General features: G+C 46.0%; 1 protein-coding gene across 5 annotated transcripts in view; it reads right to left on the bottom strand.

Moving 5' to 3' along the window:
- The window catches only part of MARCO (macrophage receptor with collagenous structure), a 45,256-nt gene that overhangs the window by 7,812 nt on the left and 12,810 nt on the right, over nucleotides 1–24,634 (bottom strand). Inside the window, exons 2-6 of one of the 5 annotated variants that reach the window (XM_085584877.1) lie at nucleotides 11,255–11,469; nucleotides 6,518–6,592; nucleotides 5,327–5,431; nucleotides 694–795; nucleotides 74–310 (exon numbers count right to left, since the gene is read on the bottom strand). In XM_085584877.1, the coding sequence (XP_085441003.1) occupies nucleotides 74–310; nucleotides 694–795; nucleotides 5,327–5,431; nucleotides 6,518–6,592; nucleotides 11,255–11,267 (532 nt within the window). In that variant the 5' untranslated portion in view covers nucleotides 11,268–11,469. Of the gene's footprint in view, nucleotides 1–73; nucleotides 311–693; nucleotides 796–1,832; nucleotides 2,057–2,714; nucleotides 2,991–5,326; nucleotides 5,432–6,517; nucleotides 6,593–11,254; nucleotides 11,470–24,634 lie in introns of those variants that run through there. The other 4 variants (XM_085584880.1, XM_085584878.1, XM_085584879.1 and 1 more) reach the window with 4 other exon arrangements.

Genomic DNA, 24,634 nt, shown 5'->3' with positions numbered 1-24,634 from the left:
TGGGTTTTCAGCCCCACTAGTGATGCAGAGGAGACAGGTCTCCCCACTGCAGAGCCAGCATGGAGAGCCATACCTGCAACCAGGGTGATGTTGTTCATCCTCATCATCAGCTTTGCATTGTTGCTTTTAATTATGATGATTTCCTCTTCTAAGCTTCTCCTCCAGTTTTCTTCATGTCTCATGAGAAAGTCCTTCGAAGTAGAGCTTCTTGACAAGGCCAGATTGTTTGCAGAGTAGCTCTGCAGAATCTCTTCTGTATAGGAGGCATTTTGCTCTTGAAGTTTCAGTATCTGTCTCTGCATCCTAAATACTGAGGAGACAAAAACCCATACAGTGAATATTCGCTGCCTGATCTGGCTGGGAAATGGTTGTTTGGCAGAGCAGTTCCTCAGCACCTGGGGGGGACACGGGGGGATAAAGACCACCCCTGTTTGACCCAGGCAGGTGGTTTTCATGTGCCAGTCCTTGCTGCAGCCAGGAGTGCAGCTGGGAGTGCTTTTGCAAATGCAAAGCACACACACAGGGTGGGAGAATCGTTCCCTGCAGCCGCTGCTCTGCCTGGCGGTGTGTGGAGGAGCCTCTCTGCTGCCTCGGAGGTTTGGGATGTGTGTGCTCATTCCCTCTTGCCCGTGCCCCCAGGAGCAGCAGCAGAGCTCTCTTTGGATGCCAAGGCCATGGCGAGGCCGTCGTTACCTTTGTACATCAGCAGCCCCTGGCCGGCCGTCAGCAGCAGCAGGTAGACGCCGAGGGCTGTCCGAGCACAGCACCTGGATGCCTTTTTTTGGCTCCGAGGCTCTGAAAACCAAGAGAAGAAGGGTAGACACTCTCCCACCTTTCTTCCCTACAAGCTCTGCTGGCTTCCAGCCTTTCCAGGCTTGGCCACGGGGCTTTCCAGCGGTGTGGAGCTGCAAGGTCCCTTTGTGAGAATGCTCGATCCTGCCAGCAAGGCAGGCAGCCTTCCTCTGCCCCAGGCTTTGCCATCTTTTCCTTAGCTAATTTAACCAGCTCAGTTCCATCGATTCTTAATCCATCTTATAACAGTGTGAGTGTGGTGGTTTCCCCTTTTCTGCATCAATAAACTCCCCGTTTCCCCTGCTTTCAGTTGTCCCAGGCTGCCATTCGGAGGGCTGCTCAAAGCAATTCCTTCTCCATCCAGAGCACTGCACATGTGTGATTCCACCAGTGATGCATGTATGCATCAAAATAAATGAAAAATCAATAATAAACTGAACCGCAGAACAAATTGAAACAAGTCATAAGATGTAAGATCAATCATTACCAGCAAGTGTAAAGGAAATAAATGGCTTGGTCGAATTTTGGCCTTCAGGGAGAACAAAAAGTATTTCAGAAGCATTGGTAACTATGTCAGACATTCAGTAAGTTACCCTCAATTGAGGTTTTTCTTTTTTTTCAGAGTAATGTAATCAGGAGTTGAAAGTCTTGGTTTTTAAAGAGTACAATATTTTAATTGGTTTTACAATAGAATGGCTTGGTCAGCAATGAAGCATTTATATTCAGCTAAAATTTCATAAACTTACATTTTTTTAATTGAGTCTGGTGATTTTAGTATCTTAACTATTATGCATGAAAGTCTTATTCAAGAAATATAGACATTTTCTAAGACAGGAAAATAACTAATTTTTTTTTCTGATGCTCAGCATCAACTTTTGGCTAGAAAAGGTAGTTTGACATACCTATACTTTTAAATGGCAGTTAATTTACAAGAAACATCACTGCAAAAAGCATTTAATATGTACTATTTCATTTTTTATGTGTTGTTTTTTAGACCAGATAAAATCCATATAAATCCATTGAATAAAAAGAAATCTTACCACTTATCTGAAAGGTTGTGGTAGCAGGTGAGGCAAACCCAATCTTTTCTGAAATACTGAAAGAGTTCATATCACTCGAATTTCCATCTTCCCCGTATTTGTCTGTAATTTTCATGACAAATTCCTTGTGGCTATCCTAAAGCCTTGGACAATAAAGAACTGGAGGTACTTCCTCTCTGCCTCCTGATTTGATATGCTTTCTGATATGCATTTCCTATCTGCTCAGCTTTTATAGACTGCTGGGAACTCTGATGTGGTAATTTGAACAGTTCCTCAAAAAATCCCGCAGCTAAGATGCTGAGCTGCTCTCATGCACTCAGCTGGAGTCCAGGGAACTTTGGGCAGGATTCTGAAAGATCTCCAACCTGGAGTTATTCAGCATCTCTGCATTGTGGCAGAGTTAGGCGTGAGATGGACGTTTTGTTTCTAACACAAGTAAACCTCCTCAGGTAGCCAAGAAGATTCCATGTTCAGTGTTAGCTTGGCAACCACTCTCCTGAGAGGTGAGGCTGAGGACTTTGTCACAGTGAAACACACAGTAATGTGCACCACGGTGACACCTCAGTGAATGTGTGTGACTTAAGTGCAAGGAGGCAAAGGATCAGGAGGAGTTGTAAAACAAGTGAATGATGTTGGGATGAGGGATGCTGAAACCCAAATGGGTTTGGGATGATATGGAGAAGAGGCACATGCAGCCTCCTTGATAAGGTCTCTCCAGCTCCTGCTTCCTCCCTGATGAGTTTTTCACACCCAGGGGCATAATTCCTCCTTCTTCACCATTTCATTGCCTTCATCCTGCCAAACTCCCCCCTGGCATTTGGCATTCTGACATCTCCATTTGCCTTGGGTTTGATTTTGCTTTTGCAAAGCAAAGCGACTCACCCATGCCCGCAGGCAGGAGCTGTCGGTAGGAGCTGGGCAGAGCCCTCCTCATCCAGGCTGCCAGCACCACGTCCTGCCCTCTCCGAGGTGCGAGGCGGTCACTGTCACACCTCTGGGTCCTGGGCTGCAGGTCTGTGTCCATCCCTGGGGCTGCCAGGTCCTCACTGCTCTGCTTGGCCATGGGATGAAGTGTGGCACAGCTTCAGGTAGGGCTGAGCTGGAGATCCACACCCTGACAGCGCAGAGTGAAGCGCTCTGATGTACAAATGTTCTGCACCTGATGTACAAATCTCTGAAAGCCTTAAACCACAAATACGTGGGGATTTTTTAATCCACTTCTGTGTTCTCCTTTCAAATGTGCTTGTGCAGCTGTGACCTGGTTTGTCCCCAGGAGAGGGGAAGAGGAATCCTCCATTTTTAAACATTCTGCTACACTCTGTGTAGGAATTGGGATAATTTGCTTCCTTGTGAAGGTCTCAGATATCCCCTTGAATTTGGGAGGGTCTAGAGGTTACCACCCATCAGGTGAGCCACAGTAAATCCCTGTGCATCCTCTCCCATCACTGCATCACCTCCTCACGGGAGTAAGGGCTCATGTCCAGCCCATTTCTGATGGTTCTGGGGGTTCAGCTGACCACTCTGCACATGCCTGGAGCCGTCTACTCTTGCTGGGTGATGAGCTGGGAATGACTGCACTAGTGCTGCCAAGTGGATGTTTATAGGGATGGATGTGATTCAGGTGCATACAGAGAGCAGATTTACAGCAGAGAGGCTTTTAATAATACTTCTAGTCAAATCCATTTTATTTCAAAGTATTAAAAATAAGCTGGCAGATGTATTTCTCAAAAGCCTGCCTAAAGACAAAAGGTGCAATGAGATCTTTGTGCCCTCTTCCCTGAGAAAGAAGCTCAGGGATAAGTTTTCACATGATTCATGGTCACACTGTGGCCACGGCACAGTGGCCCAGTGGGCATGGGTGTAAAAACAGGGGTAGATTCCATTAATTTGACACCCCTGAACTGCAGTGCTTCAGGTTTTGAAGTAAAATCCTCCACTTTTGAGGGGAAAGTCATGAACCCTCTGACTGCAGTTGCCTACCCAGCTGGTCAAAACTTCATATCTATTTGATACAGCCTCATGCAGCTCTGCAAGCTGCCACATTCTCATTGCTCAGTTGGGCATTTAGCTGCCTGGGAGGTTGTGGTGCATTTCTATCTCGATGTCAGCCTCTGCAAACAGGCAGCAGATTCCCAGTGCATGTGGTGCTGAGGTTCTGGGCCACACCCTGGTGCCAAAGACCATGTCCCAACATGCTGGCTCAGCCTTTGCACGTGCTCCTGTCCTGCTTTCTGCTGCCTTTCATTTCTCACTATACCGTCACTGACTGCAGCAATAGGTCGACTCTGATTTTGCAATCAGGAAAGAAAAACGAAAAGAAACTGCTGATTCAGTCTCCCTAGGTTGATGTTTTGCTGAAGCAATAGGGTTATTTATAGAATAACAGATTCCAGAACATTACGGGACACGTATGCTGGGCCATCACCCTTACCCTTCGGGGCTGTCTGTGAGAAAGCCCTGGTCCCTCTCCTCCTGCTGCTCATCCTGCCTCCCCTGACATGTTCTGCCAACACTCAAGGAAGAGCCTGTAGTCCTCCAGCTCATCCCTTTCCCTCCTACATTCATACAGATGATGCTCCTCATGTTCTCACTCTAAATGTGCACCAACATGTGAACCAAGTTTTATAAACTGACCACAGCTGCCTCAGAGTCACGGGCCTGGGGGAACTGCTGGTGATGGGAAAAGGATGTGGCCTGGAAGTGGCTGGTGGAGCAAAATGTCCCTGGCCGTGCCTGCTACCTTTCTCATCTTCCATCACTGTTGTCCTCTGCAGGTTTTGCCAACACCAGAAGCTCATGGCAAAGCAAAGGGATGCAACACCAAACTCCAGCCTGGAAGCACACATCAACAGCCTCCCAGCAGTGATTCAGCCAGGGAACTTGGGCAGATGTTAGCCTCCTCAGGATAGCCATTTATCCTGAAAGAACTGAAGTTGCAGTTCTTTAAAGACTATTTTTTCCCCAAGTGAGAAAATATCCCAACTCAGATGTATTTCTCCATTTACCCAGAAGATGGTAATTTTTCCAAACTCATCTATTTGATTGCAGACTGCCTTAGGCATAAATATGCAGCATTCAGGAGGCTTTCATTCCTCTCCAAGGAAGTGTATGGCATAAACAGGCCTGATATTGGGTAGGTTGGTGCAGGAACTTCCACCATTTCTGCTGTTGCCTCTATACTGAAGTGAATGTTGCATCCAGGAAAGTCTACCTCTTATCCTAATACCTGCACCCACATTTCTGCAAATGGGCTTCAAAACACCAAAGAGTAATCCTGCCACAGACCACACTGCTCTCCCACAGAAAAAAGCAAGTAAATGTGTCTTGACCTGTGACATACCCCATGCATGTCCACCACAAAGCCAGCAATGACCAGAGCTGCCTCATCACAACCTTGCTAGAAGACTAGCTTGGTTCCTATTTTTCCCTATTTTACCTGATTTTTCAGTCTTTTGTCTTTTTGCAATGAACAAATTTGATGAATTTTGACATACCAGTTCTTGTGGTGGATTTACTCCAGCCATCAGCCAAACAGCCACCCAAATCTTGTCTCAGTCCTCTTTTGCAAAGGATGGGGAGAAAATGGAAGGCGAGAAGACCTGTGAGTTGATATAATGACAGTTTAATAGGGACAGTAAAAGATGCACTTGCAAGCAAAGCAGAAAGAGGAACTCATTCTCTACTTCCCATTGGCAGGCAGATCAGCAACTGCTTTTGGGAATTGGCCTCAGCACGCATGATGGCTTTTTGAGCTGACAAATACACAAACCACAAACAGCTCCCCTTCCTCCTTCCTCCCCTGAACTTCTAATCTCTGAATTTGACATCATACAGTGCAGAACATCCCTGGGGTAGGTCTGGGTCACAGTCCTGGCTCTGTCCCCTCCCAACCTCTTGCCCAACCCCAGCCTGCTCCCAGGCTCAGTTTTGTACAAGCTCTGCTCACCAACACCCAAAACATCCGTGTTAGCAGCACTGGCTTAGCCCCAAACCCGAGGCACAGCTTCATACTGTGCTGGGCTGCTGTGGAGAATGACCCCTTCATCCCTGTCAGACCAGCAGAGCTCTCCGTGTGGCAGTGTTTATGCTCAAATGCCTTGTTCTCCCCGAGGAAGGAGCGAGGATTTTGATGCCTGTGGACATCAGGAGGCACTGCTGAATCCAGGGGATGCCAAGGCAGGGGGTGGCTGATCTGCCCACCAGGAGATCATGGAGGTACCAGATCTGGGATCTCCCCTGTGAGTGTCCCACAGACTGCCTGGCTCAGCCCTGGTTAACATCCCCAGAAAAAAAGTACATCCAGCTCTAAGGGCAAGAAATGGTGCATTAAATGGAGATTTTTCTGTGCAGAAGCGAGGCTTAGGCTAATCCACAAATTCTAATGCCAGGGCATTAAAACAAGCCTCAAGTCTGGACCCATATAGAAGCAGAGGTCTTGTTGTGGAGCTCCCCACATCCCTGCATACCCAGACCTGTGCTCGGGGGGTCTGGCTGCTGCAGTAGCACCTGGGAACTTCTGGGACTGTGGAGAAGCACTTGTGCTAAAGCAATAAAACCCCCAGCACTGCTTGGCTGACATTTCTCCTTTCTAGCTTGATGTGTTGCTTGGCTTTGTTGTAGAGATTGAAAACAGATTTTCTTTCCCTTCTATGAGTTATGTTAATTTGTGTTTCATCAGAACTTGCCTCTTCTCCTCCTTTCCTTTTTTTTTTCCTCCCCTTTAGCCTGGATGCAGCTGCACCATGAATTCAAGGAACCACCTGCAAAATATTTTAATGACTTCAACCTGCTCTTTGAGGTGAATTAATACCAGGGCAGCCTCTGCAGCACACTGAAATAGTCAGGCTTGGCTAAGCAGGCCACCCTCAAAGCTGAAAAATATGTTCTGCAAGGCCAACGTGCCTGACAGGCAAGTTTGTTTTCAAGGTCTTCGTACAACATCTTCCTCCTCACCTCAAAGGCAGTTGCCCCTTATTCAGGTAAGAGCTGAACCCAAGGACTGGATCAGAAAGACTAAGAAAGAGGAGGGATAATGAGACATCAAAAAACCAGTCACATGGAAGGTGGGTTACGTCTGTTAATGGTCTGCTACAAACAGCACAATTATCACTGAAGGGAGCGCAGGGCTCGCTCTGCATTTAGCAGCTCAGTTCTGTAGGGAGAGATCAGCTGCTCCCTAAGGCTCCTCTTTTCTGGAATGTTTTTGTTCATCACATGCTTTCCACAAGGCCAAAAAGAGTTTTCTAAGCACAGCTCACAGTGTAGCCACGTTCCCACTTCCCTCCATCTCCTGGGCTTTTAAAATTCAAGGTTCATTTTCATTTGCTAAGCAGCTATTAAGCATATTAAATGATGCTGCAGTTGCTGTTGTGGTCCCTTCTGCCCCACAACCAACCCAACCAGGCAAGGAGGTTGTTAACTTGCCCTGATGTTTTTTCAGGAAAATCTCTGGGATTATGTGAGGCTTAGGTCATTGTATTTTTAGATATTAAACTAGTCAGGTAGTCAGCACATTGTTCAGAAGGACATTCTTAAAGAGGTTTATTATTGAGTGTTGTCCTTGCACTGGGGCACATCCCAATTAATTGCCTGCACATCAATGTGTTACTCTGGATTTATCTCGGGGTAAATATATTAAGGAGCTGATACTTGGGCTTCCCCTAAAGGACACTATGGGATGGTTTGTCTCTGATAAGCTTTCTGGCAAAAATTCCCTTGTCCTGAATGCTACTGGCAAACACTTCAGCTTGAAAATCCATTAACCTGTAATCACCCCATGCCCCTTATTCAATGAATGTGGAGAGCAAACATGTGTGTGAGCAGCTTTATACACAGACTTGAAACCATCCCTGACACCATATTTCCATACAGAATTAACTCAAAGCAACTGTCCTGTAAAACATGTGTGCAGTGCTAGGAATTAAAGCTCAGACCCTGAAAATGCTCCAGCCTGCTCTCTCTCTCCAGGCTCCTTCCCTGCCTCTCAGGTTTCTGCTGTCCCTAGAGAGCAACAGCCATCACTGCTGTTCAAACAATCTCCTGTAATTGCTGTGCTGACACTGGATGCTTCAGAGACCTGAAGTCATGGCTTTTCCCCTTGGATTTCCTTCCTTCATCTCCTGCCCTCTGTTCTGACATCCCCTTGCTGTCCTCTTGTACATCTTCCCTGGGTACTGAGGTGGCAGTGGAGCTCCTGCCTGCTCGGCACAGCTCTGCAGAAAGCCTCAATTCCCTTTTGGTGACTCTCCTGCTTGCCTGTGACAGCCACATGTGCCTGAGCTTGCTCAATCTCCTGCTAGGAAGCGATAAACTCGAGTGTGAAACTTCCAGCATCAGCACATGGGGGGAAAGCAACAGCAAAGGAAAAGGTGCCTTTGTTGGGAGCTCCACTGCCACCCTCCAGGGCACAGCACCCACCAGAAACCACATCAGTCAGTTTGCAGTCACTGCATTGCTCCCCACAGACCTCACCTTTATTCCAGCAGGGAATTGTTTCTTCTTAACTAGAGCCAATAACTGTTTGCTGCTTCTCCATTATGGTCTTTAGCAATGATAACTAATTCTTAATTAATTCTTTTCATTCTCCACTATTTCTCAGCATGAAGATGTTTGTCTCAGGAGGTGTCTCGGGGAAAGGGAATAAGAAGCTGGTGAAAAATGGCAGGAGTGGGTTTGGAGCACCCATCAGGGAGGAGCAGAGTCCCTCATGGAAGTGGTGAGGGGCTGGGAATGGGTCAGTGTCTCTGGGGCCAGATGAAAGGCTTGCTCCTGTCCAGTCCTACTGCATCACCCATGTGTTAGGGCTGGAGTGAGTGTGAAGCCTTTGGACTCACCCTGTGCTTGAAAAGCAAGTGTCATTGCTGCTTCCTTCCCATGCAGAAACGAAAGCAAAGCCCTGGTTCAATGCTCTCCTCAGAGCAGCCCCCGAAGTGGGATAGTGCTAGTTGCAGGAGTGACTTAGTGGTATAAATAGTATAAAATGAGTAAAAAGAATTACTTTTTGTTTTCATGCTTTCACATGTTTTATTTCTTTTTAAGAAACTGAGTGCAAGTGTCCAAATGCCTGGAGAACTACACGATGCTCAGATCTTGCCGGTGGCTAAATTGCCTGAGGTGTGGGCAGGTTTTTAGGGAAAAAAGTAATTTTGTACTGACCTTCGGGCTGTCTGCCTCTTTCCATAATCAACACACACCTTATTTTGGGAGCTAGCTGGGAATTCCCTTCCTTCTGCTACACTGGCAATGACAGATCAAGCACAGCTGAATTGCTTTGATCGCTTTGATGAATAAAACTAGAATTTGCCCCACAGCCTTGACTCTTGCCTACTTCCAACCTCTTGTATTGAACTGGGGTTTTTTTCTTCCTTTTTTCTTTTTTTTGTCTTCACCAAAATAACTGGAAGCAGTGGGCCTCTAGGATTCTCATATTTGAGTAAGGCTGGAGCCTTCAACACCATTAATTCAGGAGTACTGCTATTCTCACATGCCCAAGAGTGTTTGAGCAGAGTTTTGACAGAAAGCTGACAGAAACCAGGCTCTTCTCAGTGATGCCAAGCAGTAGGACAAGAGGCAGCGGGCAGAAACTGATGTACAAGAAGTTTCACCTGAATGTGAGGAAAAGTTTCTTAGCTGTGCTGGTGACCGTGCACAGGAACAGGTTTTGATGAGGTGTGGAATCTTCCTCACTGGAGATATTCCAGGACCATCTGGATGCAATCCTGTGCCATGTGCTCTGGGATGAATGACCCTGCTTGAGAAAGGAGGCTGGACCTGATGGGTCGCTGTGGTGTCTTCCAACCTGCCCCATTCTGTGATTCTGTGAAAAGGGGTTTGCATGGCACAGCCCCTGTGTGTCCCCTGGTTGAATACAGAGATGGTAATCACCAAAATAAAGTGTGGTTATTAATAAATTCCCTCTGTTCTAACCACCAGGCAATCTGGCAGAAGGCACAATTTAAGTTGAACCAAACATTGAAACCACACGTGTATATGTACTTTAAAATAAACAGGAAAGGAAAGGGAGAAATCGGTTAGAATTAGGCTCTCATTTTGGTCAAGTATTTAACTCTAGCTCAATAAAACAGTAATATTGGCTTGCTGTTATTTGACTTTATTAATGAGCTGGATATCTTTAGTTCAATACAGCATTCTTGATGGCATTGAGAAATTCTGTGTGGAAGCCACTGATTTACATTCACTGTTGTGTTCAAATGAGCTGAGCTGGTGAAAATGCCCACACTATAGGCTGATTAACCTTCCTAAGGTATGTGCAGATTTAGGGCCTCACTCAGAAGGTGTTGGTTTAAACCAGCTGCTTTTGGGATGTCATCTGGCTTCAGGTCAGGCAGGACCAGGGAAAGTCATGAGAGGACCTTCAGTCATGGTGCTGAAGCAGAGCATTTCTGTGTCTGCTGTTGCTCAGAGGAGCAGGGGAGCTGGAGAACATTGGCTAGCACAGCCCTGGAGCTGTGATGGTCCCCAGAGCCTCCCTCAAAGCCACCTCCTCAATAGTGTTGGGGCCACAGAAGGACAGGACTGGTACCTCAGGTGCCCTTTCATTCTCAGAGATGCTCCGGCAGAAGCACTGGCTGACTCCCCACCCACGTTCTGGGGCTGAAATCCAGGGGCCAGGAGTGTGCACCTGACTGGCAAAGGTGGATAAGGGAAGTCAGCCCAACCAGAAGGATGCTAAGCCAGGCAGCCTGGCCCTTGCTCCTCTCCCAGCCACATCTGAAAGGCTTTTGCTGAGACTTTGTGATTGAAGTGTCAATCCTCCCTCCTTGCCAAAAAGATTAGAAAGGCACGGTAAGAAATTAGAGCTACAGGTGTCAAAAAACTATGTGACAATTGCAGTGGATTTCTGGCTTTCCTAATTTCTTTAATCAAGTTGCACCAAGCAAGCAAGCTGGTAAGCAGCTTTCCCTGCACTGTGAGTGCATAGCTGAGTGAATTGGACCAAGGTGCCACATGTTAATCATTATAGGTTTTGTCTGCACAACATCAGTCTTGCACAGATCTTATGAAATCATACCTTTCCCATTAAGTGCATTTTGAATTGAAAGGGAATTCAGATTGACTTGGCATGAGCCTTTGTGCAGGGCTAAGGTAACTTGGGAGAGATGGCCCTGCCTTAGGTAATGAAAAAAAAATTGACCTGACTTCTCTTCTGTGGTGCATTGAAAAGCCTCTGCCTAAGGAGTGTGGATTGATGGAGAGGTCTGAGGTGGGAAGAATATTAAAAAAGATGTCAACATGCCAATAAATGTGTGTGCCAGAAATAAATGCATTGTATGTTAGTCCATCAGAACAAGCTAAAGAAAGGTGTTATTTTAGGGAGAGAGACAGTCTGGTAGCTCACATCATTAAGGAAAAAAAAAATGATCAAAGCAAAAATGAGCTCAAATTTCCAACTGTCATCTCACCTTCAGAGTTCATTCCCTCAAGCAGTCAAGGGCTGGATAGTTGATGAATAAGATCCAGAGGGGCTCTCAAAGCTGCAGAGACTCTGGGGTGTACATTTTTCTTTAACTGTCCATTGCTTTCCCTCCGTAGGTTACCTGAAGCTCAGGATCAGAAGTGGCCTTTGAGGATTTGTCTCAAAACATTTCCCCAGACCAAAAAGAAGACTAGCAAAATCCTAAAGCAAAATGAAAAGAAAGTGGATCGAGGTCATAGATTTCATTCTCCAGCTTGAGCGTGTGAGATATCCAGACTAATGACAAGCAGATGGAAACTTAGGCACTGGTCTAAGTTGGCTGCCTTTTGCAATAGCAGTAGGGCTTAGTCTATAGTGCAGCATGTTTCTGGTGCAGGCAGGCTGGCTGGGGAGAGAAAATCATTGTACCTCCTCACAGAAAGCTGAGCCAAGAAAACTTTTGGTTTAGGTAGTGTTTTGTTAGCCTAGCAACGTTGTTGGTAGCAATGATGCAGCTCTGCTGGCAAGAGAACCATCAAATGGTCCATGCAAAGGCCTGGTGTGATGTCTCCAGCAGCGTGGCCTTACCAGGAGGTGATTTATCATGCCAAAAGCTCTTCCTTGGTGTTCTGCATGGGGACCCTGATGCTGGAGTCAGCCTGAACAGCCGGAGGCAGCAGGAGGGAAAACCCACACTGTCCTTGTCCCTCAGCTCTGACCCCTGGTACCAACACAGGAACTGGGGCAAGAGATGGGGTCTTTTGTCTGGTTTGTCATAGATAAAGGCCTCAGCAAAGAGAAGTCCTGATGCTTTTTGTCATGTGAATAATATCCCTGGAAAGCTCTCTAGAAGTGGCCCATCAAGGGAAGGGGACAACAATCAGCAGCTCATGGTCAGTGTTGTATTGTGTAGCCTCCACTCAAAATTCAAGTTCTCAGTGTACCAATAAGGGTCTTTGACATTCATTTGTCACACAGGAGAAAAAAAAAATTAAAAGGAGAAATATTTTTAAAAGCCCATGTGGAGATATCTCCTGTCCTAAGAAATAAATACATCCCTGTCCTGTGGCAGTGTCCCAGGCTGGCAGCAAGCTCACATTACTTAATTATGATATGTTGCATGTACCAAATAGCAGGGGACAAGCCCCCTCCTTTATTCTCACAGTCTGGCGTGGCTGTGTCTGCCTTGCAGCTGTTCAGAGCACATATATCAACACGTCTCAGCATCCCAGCACAAGCAGAGGTGCTGGAGATGCAACCCTGGAGAGAGAAGCTACAGTGGGGAGGACCTAGTTTTACCCTTAACAGTGCAAAAATTGTCTTCCCTTCCCAGGCTGACTTCCTTCTCTTTAAATCCAAGTTTGGTTATAGTTCTTTGTAAGGTGTTTCCCCTAAAAGCACCAGCTGCCCTTTTTCTCCACTCCAGCTCTTCCCTGTAGCCATCCTGCAGCAGTGCAGGGAGGACCAGCTGCTGTATTACCAGCAGCAGGACTCTGTGGATATTGAGGGGCAAAATGCTGGGAAACGTCAACACCTCTGAGAAATCTGACCTTGTGCATCCCAGGCACACAGTCCTGTTCTCCTGCATTTATTTTTCCCTGTGAAAGGCAAAATTATACCTCCCATCTCTGTCCTGGCCTGGGGACAGAGCAGAAAATCTCCAAATACAAAATAAGATTTAAAAATACAATTATTTTTATAAAATACAAAGTATTTGAGGGAGAAAAAGAAGTGTCTTGCACGGACTGCTGAGTACCCAGTGCTGCAGGGAAGAGCCCAGGAATGTGCCTCCCAAGGCTGTGGTACCCAGAGTCATGGTTGTGCCAGGTAAACCCAGGGAAGATGCAGGTCTGGAGCACTTGGATAAAATCCCAATTGGGAAGCCCAGAAATGAGAGTTTGCCAGTGTTCCTCCTGGCTTTGATTAAGCTTATTGTCATTTTGGTCAATTCCCACTCCCCTTCCCTCCCTCTCTCTGTCTTTTTGCCCTGAAAGTCTGTTTAGCAGATTGTTCTCAGCTCTCAAAGATCAAATTTTAATTAAAGTCATTCAGTGGTTTTGAATGACTAATGACCTCTTATCAGGTATTGTGCTGCAAATAACAGGAGAACGACCTTCCCTCCCACTCTTCATTAATGCACTTTTTTTTTTTTATACTGCCTGCCCTGCCAAGACTCTTCTTGTCTCAAAATAACATGAGAATTCAAAACCTCCTTGAAATACATTTTAGTTCACTGCAAAGGGCACAAAGAGGCCCATGGATGAAAATGCACCTTTACAGGCCATCTTGAAAAATCTGGCTATGGACGGATAGAGCTTACAACCCAATTTTATGCAAAGAAAATGCAAGTCCTGTTGGATTTCTAACACCAGGATCTGTCTCATGGGAATTTCTGTCCATCACTGGATGACAAATATCAGATGCTGATCAGGTAAGTGGGGCTCAGGTTTGGGTATCCCTCAGTCCTCCATGGATAATAATACAGCAATAGGAAAAAAACATTTCTACTAGAGCTTTGGAAAGGATGAAGATTTAGGATGAAAAAAAAAATCAGTAAAAATCCCAATTTGTTTATATTCCTAGCTTTCTCCTTGTTTAGCTGCTAAAGGTTTTGATAGAGGACAGAAGCCTCTGTGACCACTGTCCTGAGCCCCTGAGCCCCATGTGAGGAAGAAAAAGAGCTGAGATGAGCAGAGGTCACTGGTGTGGCCTTTGCTAAAGTGTTGGGATCTGTCAGAAAAATGATACTGAGAAGTAAGAAGAAGAAGAAAAATCCAGAAAACACAGTTTCTTTTCCCAGTGTCAGTTCTCTTTCTGAGGTGTGGGGTGGGTGTGCTACCTCCGGGTAAGTGGCTCTGAGCTGCTTGGCAGCATTTTGCTGTTGGGAGCAATTAAACCCTGGATTCCTTCTGTGCTCCTTTGCTCCTTCTCATCCATCAGTGCTGGAGATTTTTATGCTGGAAAGTTTTATGGAGTTTTGGTGAGTATCTGAGGGCTGAGCTGGAGCACAGGATGCCTCTGCCAGGCTCCCAGAGCAGCAGCTGCTCTGCAGTGTTTCCCTGGGGAAGTCCATCACACAGGTTTCCAAATCTGCAGGCACATGGAGACCCCCCAGTACAAATTTGCAGTGCTATGATGATAAGAAATTAAAATAAACTAGTAGGATTGTTGAACATATCTTTTTGGTCTTTTTGAAACAGTCTCATAAACAAAAACCAAAACCAAAACCAGGTGAGTTCATTGTGTAACTCCTCCCCTACAAATGGCTCTCTCTAAACACCAGTGGCAGCTTTTGGCCGTAGGTGACAACTTGGGCTTGTTTTCAAATATTTGCTTTGATGCAAAGTCTTCAGACTTGCCATTTTGCAAACTTTTTGTCAAATTCAGACATAGGCACATGTTAAAACCAGACATTTTTCAAAGCACTGGCCAGAGCAGTCTAACTGTGGCTTAGCTCTGTCCCACTCTGTCTGAGCTGAAGGAGAGCTGAAGTTGCCATTGTTTTTCAACAGCTTTATCTCTCTTTCTCTGCTAAATGCTCAGCCTGATCATGTACACACAGCAGCTATGCTGCAATTTGCTCTGGGTTTGTGGCTTGAAGCTGTGGCTTCTTCCTGATGCACCTCAAGCCCAGGGTGGGACACCTCAACACAGAGGGTGGAAACATCCAGGGGCTCGGATTTTCCCTGCTTGAAGCCGCGAAGACAAGGTGGACCTGGCCATGATTGACATAGGGGTATGGTGGACATTTTAGTGAAAATGATGATTTTTTGGAGCAATGTTTTTGCTGCAGGGGTGGTGCTTACACCCACCCACCTGCTGGTGCTGCCAAGACATAACGAGGAAGCTCAGCAGAACCACCATGTGCCCTCTGGTTTCTTGGTCAGCCCAGCTGCAAGGAAGTTCCACCAATTCCTGTTCTGCTTTGGACCAGTGGGCTGTGCTGACACATTGCCATTATTGATTCTCTGTACTTTTGACAGCAAAACATCCACATGGCAGCTCTGACTGAGGGAGCAATAATTGAGCTATGATAATGACACGATCACTGCAGTGGCCACTACGCAGGCAGGTTTATTCTGCCCTCAGCATCTGATCAAGCCACAAGCAAAGTCCTACCTCTCCTATAAGATTTCCTCAGATTTTTCACAGTGGGATAACAAAGTGGAAAACAAAGTGTTTGGGTCTGCACAAGCCCCAGGTCTCTGGGAGTGGTGAGCTGCAGCACTGTGGCCACTCATGGCCACACCTGGCCTTGGGAAGGACAAGACCTCCCAGGCATGGGGATCCTTTCAGGCAGGTGGAGCTAAGTCTGCCAGTGCTCCACAACCTGAGCAGGACTGAGGCTGTCCTTTCTTTGGATAAGCTCATGAGATCCCCTCCTGAGCAGAAATTTCAGCTGCAAAAGCACCTTTGTTTTTTCTGATCTCTAAGAATAGCCTGGGATAGCTTTACAGCAGCATAGCAAAGAAATTCCAGCTCCTGCCAATGGCATTAATTCCACCCATGACTGTAGTGTTTCATAGCACACAAGTGAGAGAAAGACTAGAGAGATACAGAACAAACTGCAGCACACAATGCTTCATCTGGGGATGGACAGCCCCAAAGATAAAGCAGCCACAGATGAGCACCTTCATCTCCTCAACTTTGTGGAGATAAAATTGCATGTAGAACTGGATTTCTTCCTTGCTGTTTGAGTGTAACTTTTCTGTTATGTCCCAAAAATAAAACCCCCAAATCTATGGACACTTTGTCCCTGTGGAGATATCCATGACCTTTCCTCATTCATCAATTCACTTTTCTTGCTGTGGCCAAGCTGTAACTCCACTTGCTTCCTCTAAGCAGAGCATTGCCTTCCTCTTCTGTCAAATATCAGCTGCCAGCTCTTCATTTGGGTTAAAAATGGACAGGGACATTAGTAAATAATTGCAGAACTCCTTCACTTTCCTTTCTTGAGGGCCTCAGCCTGTGAATCTGTGGACCATGTCCTAGAGTCCCTGAAAGCCAACTAAACATAGTGTGTGGTCAGAAGACTGAAATACCCACCTCTCACCGGGAGCTGTGGGAAGAAAACCCAATTATTTAGAAGAAAACATCCTGTAATAAATCCTATTCAGTCCAATTCAGCCCCTCCTTTGACTGCAGTATGTGAGTTAACACGTTGGCTTCAACGGTCTAAAGCCCTACTTAGCCCACTGTCCTGCTTGAGGATTGCCATAAACGTGAGTGCCTAGGAAAGAGCAGAAAAAAAGAGATATAAGAACATATTTATGATGTTTCCCAACAATTTTCTGAGCCTACAGTCATTCTCAGCTCAGAGATTCCCTGAAATGACTGGATGTTACTTGCAGGTATTTGCTGTTTCTTGGTATAGTTCTTTTTTCAATGAACTCATGCTGTCATTTGCCATCTACTTTCTCTGACCAAGCAGTCCCAGCTAGTTGCTCCTGATGACTCTGGGGTGCCCAGCTGCTCCATGAAGCCTGGTTTAAGGGGCTGTTTTCACTGTTCCTGACCTTACTTTAATACTGGAATTAAATCAGTTGGTTAAGCAGAGCTGTGGGCTCATGTTTACCCACACATCTTTTCTGAGGTGTCCAAGGTTGCTGCTGAACTGGGGCTTTAGAAAAGGCCATGCCCCATGTTGTGCAAAGTCCCTGCAAGCCTCACTAAGATGTGATCAACACTTAGGGCTTTCCCCCACCCACTCCTAGTCCATCAAGAGGCATCTCTGTATAGAGATAAAACACTTCAGACTGAACCTGAGACTGCTCCTGCAGGCAGGGGGACAAGGAGCTTGGATGTTCAGAGCAGAGGGGGCTCCTGGGAATCAAAATGGGAAAGAGATAGGGCAAGGTAGGAGCTCATAGATTTCAATGAAGAGGCTGAGACACCTCTAATGGTGTCAGAAAATCTCCAAGAACCACATCTAGATGGGTGATGACTGGGGAAACTCCCCCCAGACACAGAGAGTCTCTCTGCCAAGCTTCATCCCTGGGGATATAAAAGCAAGACCTGAAGGAGGGAAATGTTGAAAGCACAAAGGCAAAAGGTATTGGTCTGGGAGGGTCTGAAGATTATTCCTGATGTATGTTTATGCTAATAGCTCTTAAAACTCAGAAACTTTCAGCCCTCCATGGATAACTTGTCCAAATGTGTAATTACCTTCACAGTCAGAAAGGATCTATTTTTCTCCTAAATGCCTACTAAGAAGCTCTGTTGCTAAATGTTCAGCTCATTCTTTTTTGTCCACCCCTTGGTAGCTATGGAAAGCAACTGAGTGCTACCCTCTTCATAATAACCTCTTGCATATTTGACGACTATAATCAAGATCCCAGTTCTCTTTCCTAGTCAGTCAAATACTTTGTTCACTCCAAGAAGAACCACAGCTATTTTTTGCCCATATTCATTATGCCAGGTGCCCCATTCCCAGCAGATGGGAAGGATCACTCTGACCCAGGCTGAAAATTCAGGAGCCTGTGGGATGCAGGCAGAGCAGGATGGCAGCTGCTGTCAGCAGAACTCACATGCATGGCCCTGAGCCTGCCACACTTTTGCTGGCACCCCTGGCAGGGGGAGTTTTGGAGCAGGAAGAGGTGGTTAATGTGCAGGAGGGAAATGCCTCTGTGCTGCCCACTGACTGCACTCTGCCCTGCAAGGCTTGACTCTGAAATTTGTCTTTAAAGTTTTTCATGAGCCATCATCCACTGCCTCTGTGCAGGAGCTGCTCTTACTGTGGCATCTGCCTCTGGAAAACAATACTGCGTGAAAGCACAAAGTTTTTCAGCCCAGCTGAGTCTCCAGAGGCAGAGGCTCCCTTAATTACTTGAAATCCATCACCGTTCTTTGATGGTGGTGTCACCTTGCTCTTGCATGAAAAAATAAAAAAGGCACATCAAATTTCCCCTCTCTCCACAGCATTGCTGTGTTTTCCAGGCTCACCTCAGCCTCAGGAGCAGCCTTGGTGCTGGCTCTCCAGGTGATAGAAAAGACTCTGGGGACCCCACAACCAAACCACACTTGCACCAACTTTTTCTAGAACATTTAATCCTGGACTATGTAGGAGATACAATGAGGGGTAGCTTGCTGGGACATGAAGCAAGCTCTGCAGAGCTAAGTATACCTTGCTTAGTATGCTTTGCCTTGCCCAGTATTGGCTTTTGGCTGTTAGAAACTTCATCATAGACGGAGATGGATGTGATTATCCCGGCCCGGAGCCGCTGCCATTCAGCATTGCAGCATCCCCACCTTGTGGTGCGCGCCGGAGCCTCTCCGCGGGCTGCGGGCACTCCCGGCCACTGTGAGCATCCATGGCGAGAGATGCACAAGCGTGTGCTCTGCTTCTTCTCTAGACAGGCGCCGAAAGGTATGGTCAAAGTCCTGGATAGATGGGGAAGGTTTCTTCAAGGCTTTTTTTTTTTTTTTTTTTTTTTTTTTTTTTTTTTTGTGTGTGTGTGTGTGTGTGATGTTGCTTAAATCTTATCCTTCTGGAAAGATGAAATCTATGGTTCAGATATCTAAATACCTACAATGAAAATTCAAAATATCACTATAGATTTCACAGTACCTTCTCCTTTGCTGCTTATGCAAGAAGGGCTCTCAGAGGCGATGTGGGCTTTACTGAGAGTATATTTTGCAAGCAAAAGAAATATAGCCATTTGTGAATCATCAGTTAGTGCTGTGATTAGATACTGGCCTTCCGGAAAAAAACAAATATTTCTAAATCAGAGTGATTGCCAATTGGCTCTGTGAAATAATCCATCATCTGTAGTAAGGTGAAAGTGTTGCTGGAGAGCTGGTGGATGTCCCGTGCCTGGGAACATTCAAGGTCAAGTTGGACTGGGCTCTGAGCAACCTTATCTAGTTGAGGATGTCCCTGGTCGTTGCAGGGGTGTTGGACTAGATGACCTTTAAAAGGTCCTTTCCAACTCAAATGGTTCTGTGATTCTATGATCTCCTTCTAGGGGTAACAACTCAGAGTAAATTCCACTTTTTTGTCAAAGACCCAGATATTCTTCAGTCTCTGAGAGCATCTGCATGAGGATAACTTGAACCTCTTCATTCCTAGGTCCAATGCTGTGACTTCCCTGGCATGTGTCCCATGAGCAATGGGACAGAAAATGCTCAGCACCTCCTGGCAGAGAGGGAGAAGGGGAAAGGTGGAAACATGGATGGGAACGCAGCATCTTCCTGCCCTGTGTTATGGTGAAGCAAATTCAGTCCATTTTTCTTTGAGGAAAGCTGACACAATATTGTATCTTGTAAAAAAAAATATATATATATATTTCTGCACACACTGTCTGTAACAGATCCAGGGAGATGCCTGGTACCCCCAAGGCTGCATTTTCTACTGTGCTCTCCAGCACTCTCCAAGCAAGAGGAGCAATTCATAAAAGTATAAACCCATGGGTGACTTTGACTAGCTCAGAGTATCTTTTCTCCTGCACTTCCTCGTGTGCCAAGGAGTGAAGACTATTCACATCTGCTGCAAGGAGGAGCTGATGGCTGGAAGGAGCAGGAGGCGACCTCCTCCCTTCCAGCTCCCTTCTGCGGCAAAGAGATGATGATCCGCAGGGTCTCTCTTAAAAAGCTTTTCTGCAGGCTTGCTAACTTTGCAACCTGCTGATGAGTTAATGTGAAACAGAGCCCTGGCAAATGCCGGGAGCGAGAAGAGCGAAGCATCCCGGGGGTGCGGGGAGGATAAATCAGGGCCAGGCCGGCCGGGCGGGCTCGCCGGGCTGCGGAGCCATAAAGGCTGAGCCGGCTCCGTGCGCCCAGCCGCTCGCCGCTGCTCCGGAGCTGCCTGACAGAGCTCTGCCTTACGAGCCCGGGCTTCAAAGCATTCCTGTCTTTACTGTCGAACGCACCAAATGTCTCCCACAGCTGTTTGGTTGGTTTGTGAGCCTTGTTAAGTTCCGGGTTTATCGTAGCTTCCCAAGGAATGCGCGCTCCCAACAAGTAGCTGAAAGATATTATCTGGTTCAGCCAGCTGAGGAGCTCAGGCTCCTTGGAAACTAGCTCAGAGTGTACAATTTCTTTACTGGACAGTTGGTATGTTTAATTGAACTTGAGTGTTCTTTGGTCTATATTCTGCTGAGACGAGAGTTTGGGGAGAGGGTCTCAGCATCATCACCCTCATAGTGATGGAAAAGCACCAAGTATTGCTTGGGAAGATATGCAGGTAGTCATAGCTTTTCAAACATACAGCCTTAACCAGTAGGTTTATATTTATACTACCATAAAGAAATAGCCACCACCTAAGTCTTGTCCACCTGCAGCTGGAAGAGCCTCTGCCCAGACTGACCTAATGTTACCTGCAGCTTACATCCTCTTGATAGTATAAGCCAGAAAAATATTCCTTCAGTGGCCAAGGCTGCATCCATGCCAGAATTGGTTTTCCCATCAGAGCAGTATCCAGCTATGCCCACCTTGCAGGTGGTCTGCAGCCCACTCTGGGATTTGTACCCTAACATGCTTCCCTGTGGATTAAAACCTTGCCCAGGCTACAGGATATTAAAGTTCCCTCAACAGCATTAAGCAACTCTAAGCTTTCTTTGAAGTTCACTTTAAACATCTCTCAAAGCCATAATGGGTAATGTGAAGGTGAGATATATAATGGTCACAATAACCTTATAAAGCACACAGAGAGACAGCCAAAGTACTCGAGTTCTGTGGAGCACCAAGCTGCTGAGTAAATGGGCTTAAGGGCCTGCCTCTCTCATTTGCTTGTTCAGCTGATTGATGCCACCATAAGCTTCCCATCTGCAAGCTCTCTGGGCTCTTCATAAGCTAGTTCTGTCCATGACATCCAGTTAATATTAATAATTATTGTCTCTCTCCTCTCCGTGGAGGGCAGTGTTCTCCGAGTCACAGCAGAGGAGAGCCCCTTCCATCTTTGGCAGCACATTGGGCAGAAGCAGAGTAAAGCAGGGAAGAGAATTATTAGGGAGAAATTTGCCAAAATGGGGTTTCCCATACTTTCCCAACTGATAGGAAGAGGCTTGCAGAAAAGTGCTGTGTGTCCATGGATTGAGAATACAGGACAGAAACTAAGTAGTGATTTAAAATCCTTCACTGGAGGATGATAAAATTACAGTATGTAATGAAGATGTGGAAAAGTAGCAACTATAAACTAGGAAATCCTACAAAACAGATCATGAGACAATAAATAACTCTGCTTTGAAAGTGATTATGCAAAGTTCAGACTGTACAGCACACTGCCATTTGCAGTGCTGCTTACATGTTTCTGACATGAAATTCAGATTCAGAGATAAAGATTTGCATGAACTACATAAACTGAAGCAAACTGAAGATAACCTGAAGAACTGAATGGCAATCCAAAGTAAGACCCTACAGAACTCCAGCTGAAAGGAGAGAGTATGGGAGTTCAAGGGGCAGGGACACACACTTGATTTTCAGCAAAATTAAAAGAAAAACAATGCTTTAAACATGTATATATTGCAAAGTATATTATCTGATCATGCTTTTTCTCATTTCTCCTTGATGTGAGTGTTGGTGGATGGCAAACAGACACCAGCTCAGGGAAGATGCTGCTTTGGTGGCAGTGTAGGGCTGGACATGGCCCCTAGCCAGACCCTGTGCCCAGCCTTACCAACCCAAATGGACATCCTCCTGAAAGAGTGGTTGTGGAACTGGAAGCATTATGGTTTGCCCTGGAATGGCATCATAGGCACCAAAAGTTTCTCATGGGGTTAAAATTAATCTTTCCTCCTAGTTAAGTAGTTTTAAGTCACGGCATGGACCACCTTAAATGAAAAAGGGCTGTTGCTAACATTCTGTTTTTAATGTGTGGATCAAAATATAAGGAACTGAACTGTTTTGATAACTATTTCACTTTTCACATCATTCTAAGGTTTGCTAGAGTTACAGAAATATTTAGCCATTCTTTCAGTGGTCCTAGGAAGCAATTCTCTTTACATTAAAAGGGAACTACATTCACTGAGTCCACTCTGCTGGCCATGTCCCTCACAGATCCTGTCTCTGATACCCATGGACCAAAGAATCACTTTGATTTGATGAGTCAAAAGTTTACCCAGCATCAGACTGGGCTGACAGTTTCATTTCAGCAAACCAAAATTATTTTGGATATCTATTAAAATGGACTGACTGGTATTTCTGCTCCCATGTATATATACACACATACCAGACAATAATCTTCTTAACAACCCACAGATGAATTCCTTAGCTTATGAATCTGCCAGAAAACACATAATTTTCCCCATCAAGGAATGTTGCTTGGCACATCTTTAATATATCACTTACACAGCCCTCAATCAACCTAAATGATTCATCTAGCAGCACGTCTTAGGCGATGCTTTACGTGATTGAATGGTTTATCCTCACTGAAAAAGCACACACCATTCAGTCCCACGTATCAGCTATAAAAGTTATTAATAACCAGGAATTACATAGATAAGAGTCATGAGGCTGGCTTTAGCCTGGGTGACAGCAGCTGGCCCACTTTGAGCTCCATCACTAAAAATCAGCCAGAATTTGCACCCGTGGGAAGAGATCAGAGGCTTGGACTCTCAACACCAACCCATGCATCATATTTTATGTTGTGTTTTACAGTTTATCAGCCTTCAGATTAAGATTTATTAGTGTTGCCTTGCTGTTCAGTAGTTGTAACTCATGACATGCTTGGTGCTTAGCAGTGTCTGTGACAGAGGGGTTGGTTCTTGCTGTGAACATTGCACCAAACTACAAACCCATGCAGGAAAACCACCTCAAGCAGCAAAGCAGGGACAGCAGCTCTCTCTCTCTCTGTCCCCTTCACCTTACATCTGTGAGAGGCCAGGAGACATTATCATATCTGGTGTGGACCTGCTCACAGCTGTGGGTGAAGGGATCTGTGTCCTGGCCTCCCGTGGGAGTGTGAGGCTGCGTTATGGGCTTGGCCACCTCTTAGATGGAGACACTGATGATTAGCTCAAGGACAGAGCACAGCAAGCTGTCTGAGTCAGCACAGCCAACACATTGTCCTGGGCACTTGGGAAGTCATTTTTCAACTGCAGTATCTTCTCTCCTCCAGGGCTGGATGAATTACACAAGGTTCCTTGGACACCAGACAGGCAAAGTGGGGTTAGAGCACCATGTGATCTCAGCTACAGTTCCCAGCCCAGTGTCCTGATGTTGAGTGCAGACATGGTAACTTGGCTCCTTTCCTGCTTGAAAACATTTGTTTGGATGTTCTGAGACTTTCTCAACATTGTGGCCCCCCGCCATAGGGTGTTACATGGCTTTAGATAAGAAATCTCCATAAAACTGTAAGCAATGTGTCTTCTGCAGTAAATCTTCCTTCTTAGTCAAGAGTGAAGCAGACACATTATGTTTCCTTATTTTGCAGTCCACCTGTTGCAAGGAAAGTGCCAAGAAAATGATACACCAGTGGGAAAGTATAGATTGCATAGATGGCTTGGACCCAAGAAGAGTCAGTGTGACTATGGGATACACATTTGAAATCACCCTCATCTCTGAAGCTTTCTTCGTGCCATAGGAAGGGAATCCCTGGCTGGATGGAGACAATCAATCTGCTGGCTCAGACACCATAGCTGTAGCTGCTATGTCCCCATGGAAAGGGGGAGGATTAACTGGGTGTTGGACAGACAGATCTGCATAGCGTGGCACCACAACAATCCTTGTGTGCCTGAGGCATGAGGAACAGCCTTCATCTCCTTGCCTGAACCTGGCTGCTCCCTCCTGTGCTCTGTGGCCATGAGTGAGGAGCTGGCTGGCAGCACTGCATGTGCTCAGGGGCACGAGGCTGCCTATGCTTGCTGGAACAAGCCACTCTGGCAGACAAAATGATGGGCTTGTTGTCTAAACAAGAGATTTACAAGAAGAGATCTGCTGACACTGGGTGGTTTAAATGACCTTTCTTTATCTTCTGAATAATTACTGCTAATTCATTACTTTTGAAAACGTTTTAAAAGCCAACAGTCCTTGTTCACTGCAGTCTGGGAGGACTGTGCTTTCACATCACTGTCTGTGCAGTCAGCATGTGGATGGATGGGACCTACACAGTCGTGGGATTCAATACCCATATTTGTTTCCTTCCACCCCTTTTCCAAAAAAGATTGGCTTTCACACCCCAGTGGGATTCACCTCTCCTATTTCAGCTGAGAAACTGCTCCTGGAAATCTTTGCTGTGAGGGCTGGAGAGGATCCTCCTGCCTGCAGAATACAGGAATTCCAACCATCCCCCAGCCATGTGCCAACACTGTCCTTCCCCTGCTTCTTGCAAAAGTGCTTTTGCTTTTTATTTCTCTTTGTAACATTCTCATCAAATGAGATAATAATAATAAAAAAAAAAACCAACCCTAAACCCAGCAGCCAAACGACCCTGGGCTTCATTAGCTGCTGAGGT

The sequence above is a fragment of the Lonchura striata genome, chromosome 7 (assembly GCF_050655825.1).
Source record: "Lonchura striata isolate lonStrDom1 chromosome 7, ASM5065582v1, whole genome shotgun sequence".
NCBI classification, from domain to species: Eukaryota; Metazoa; Chordata; class Aves; order Passeriformes; family Estrildidae; genus Lonchura; species Lonchura striata.
Note: the sequence above shows the minus strand (reverse complement) of the source record. Positions and strands in the feature narration are given on the sequence as shown.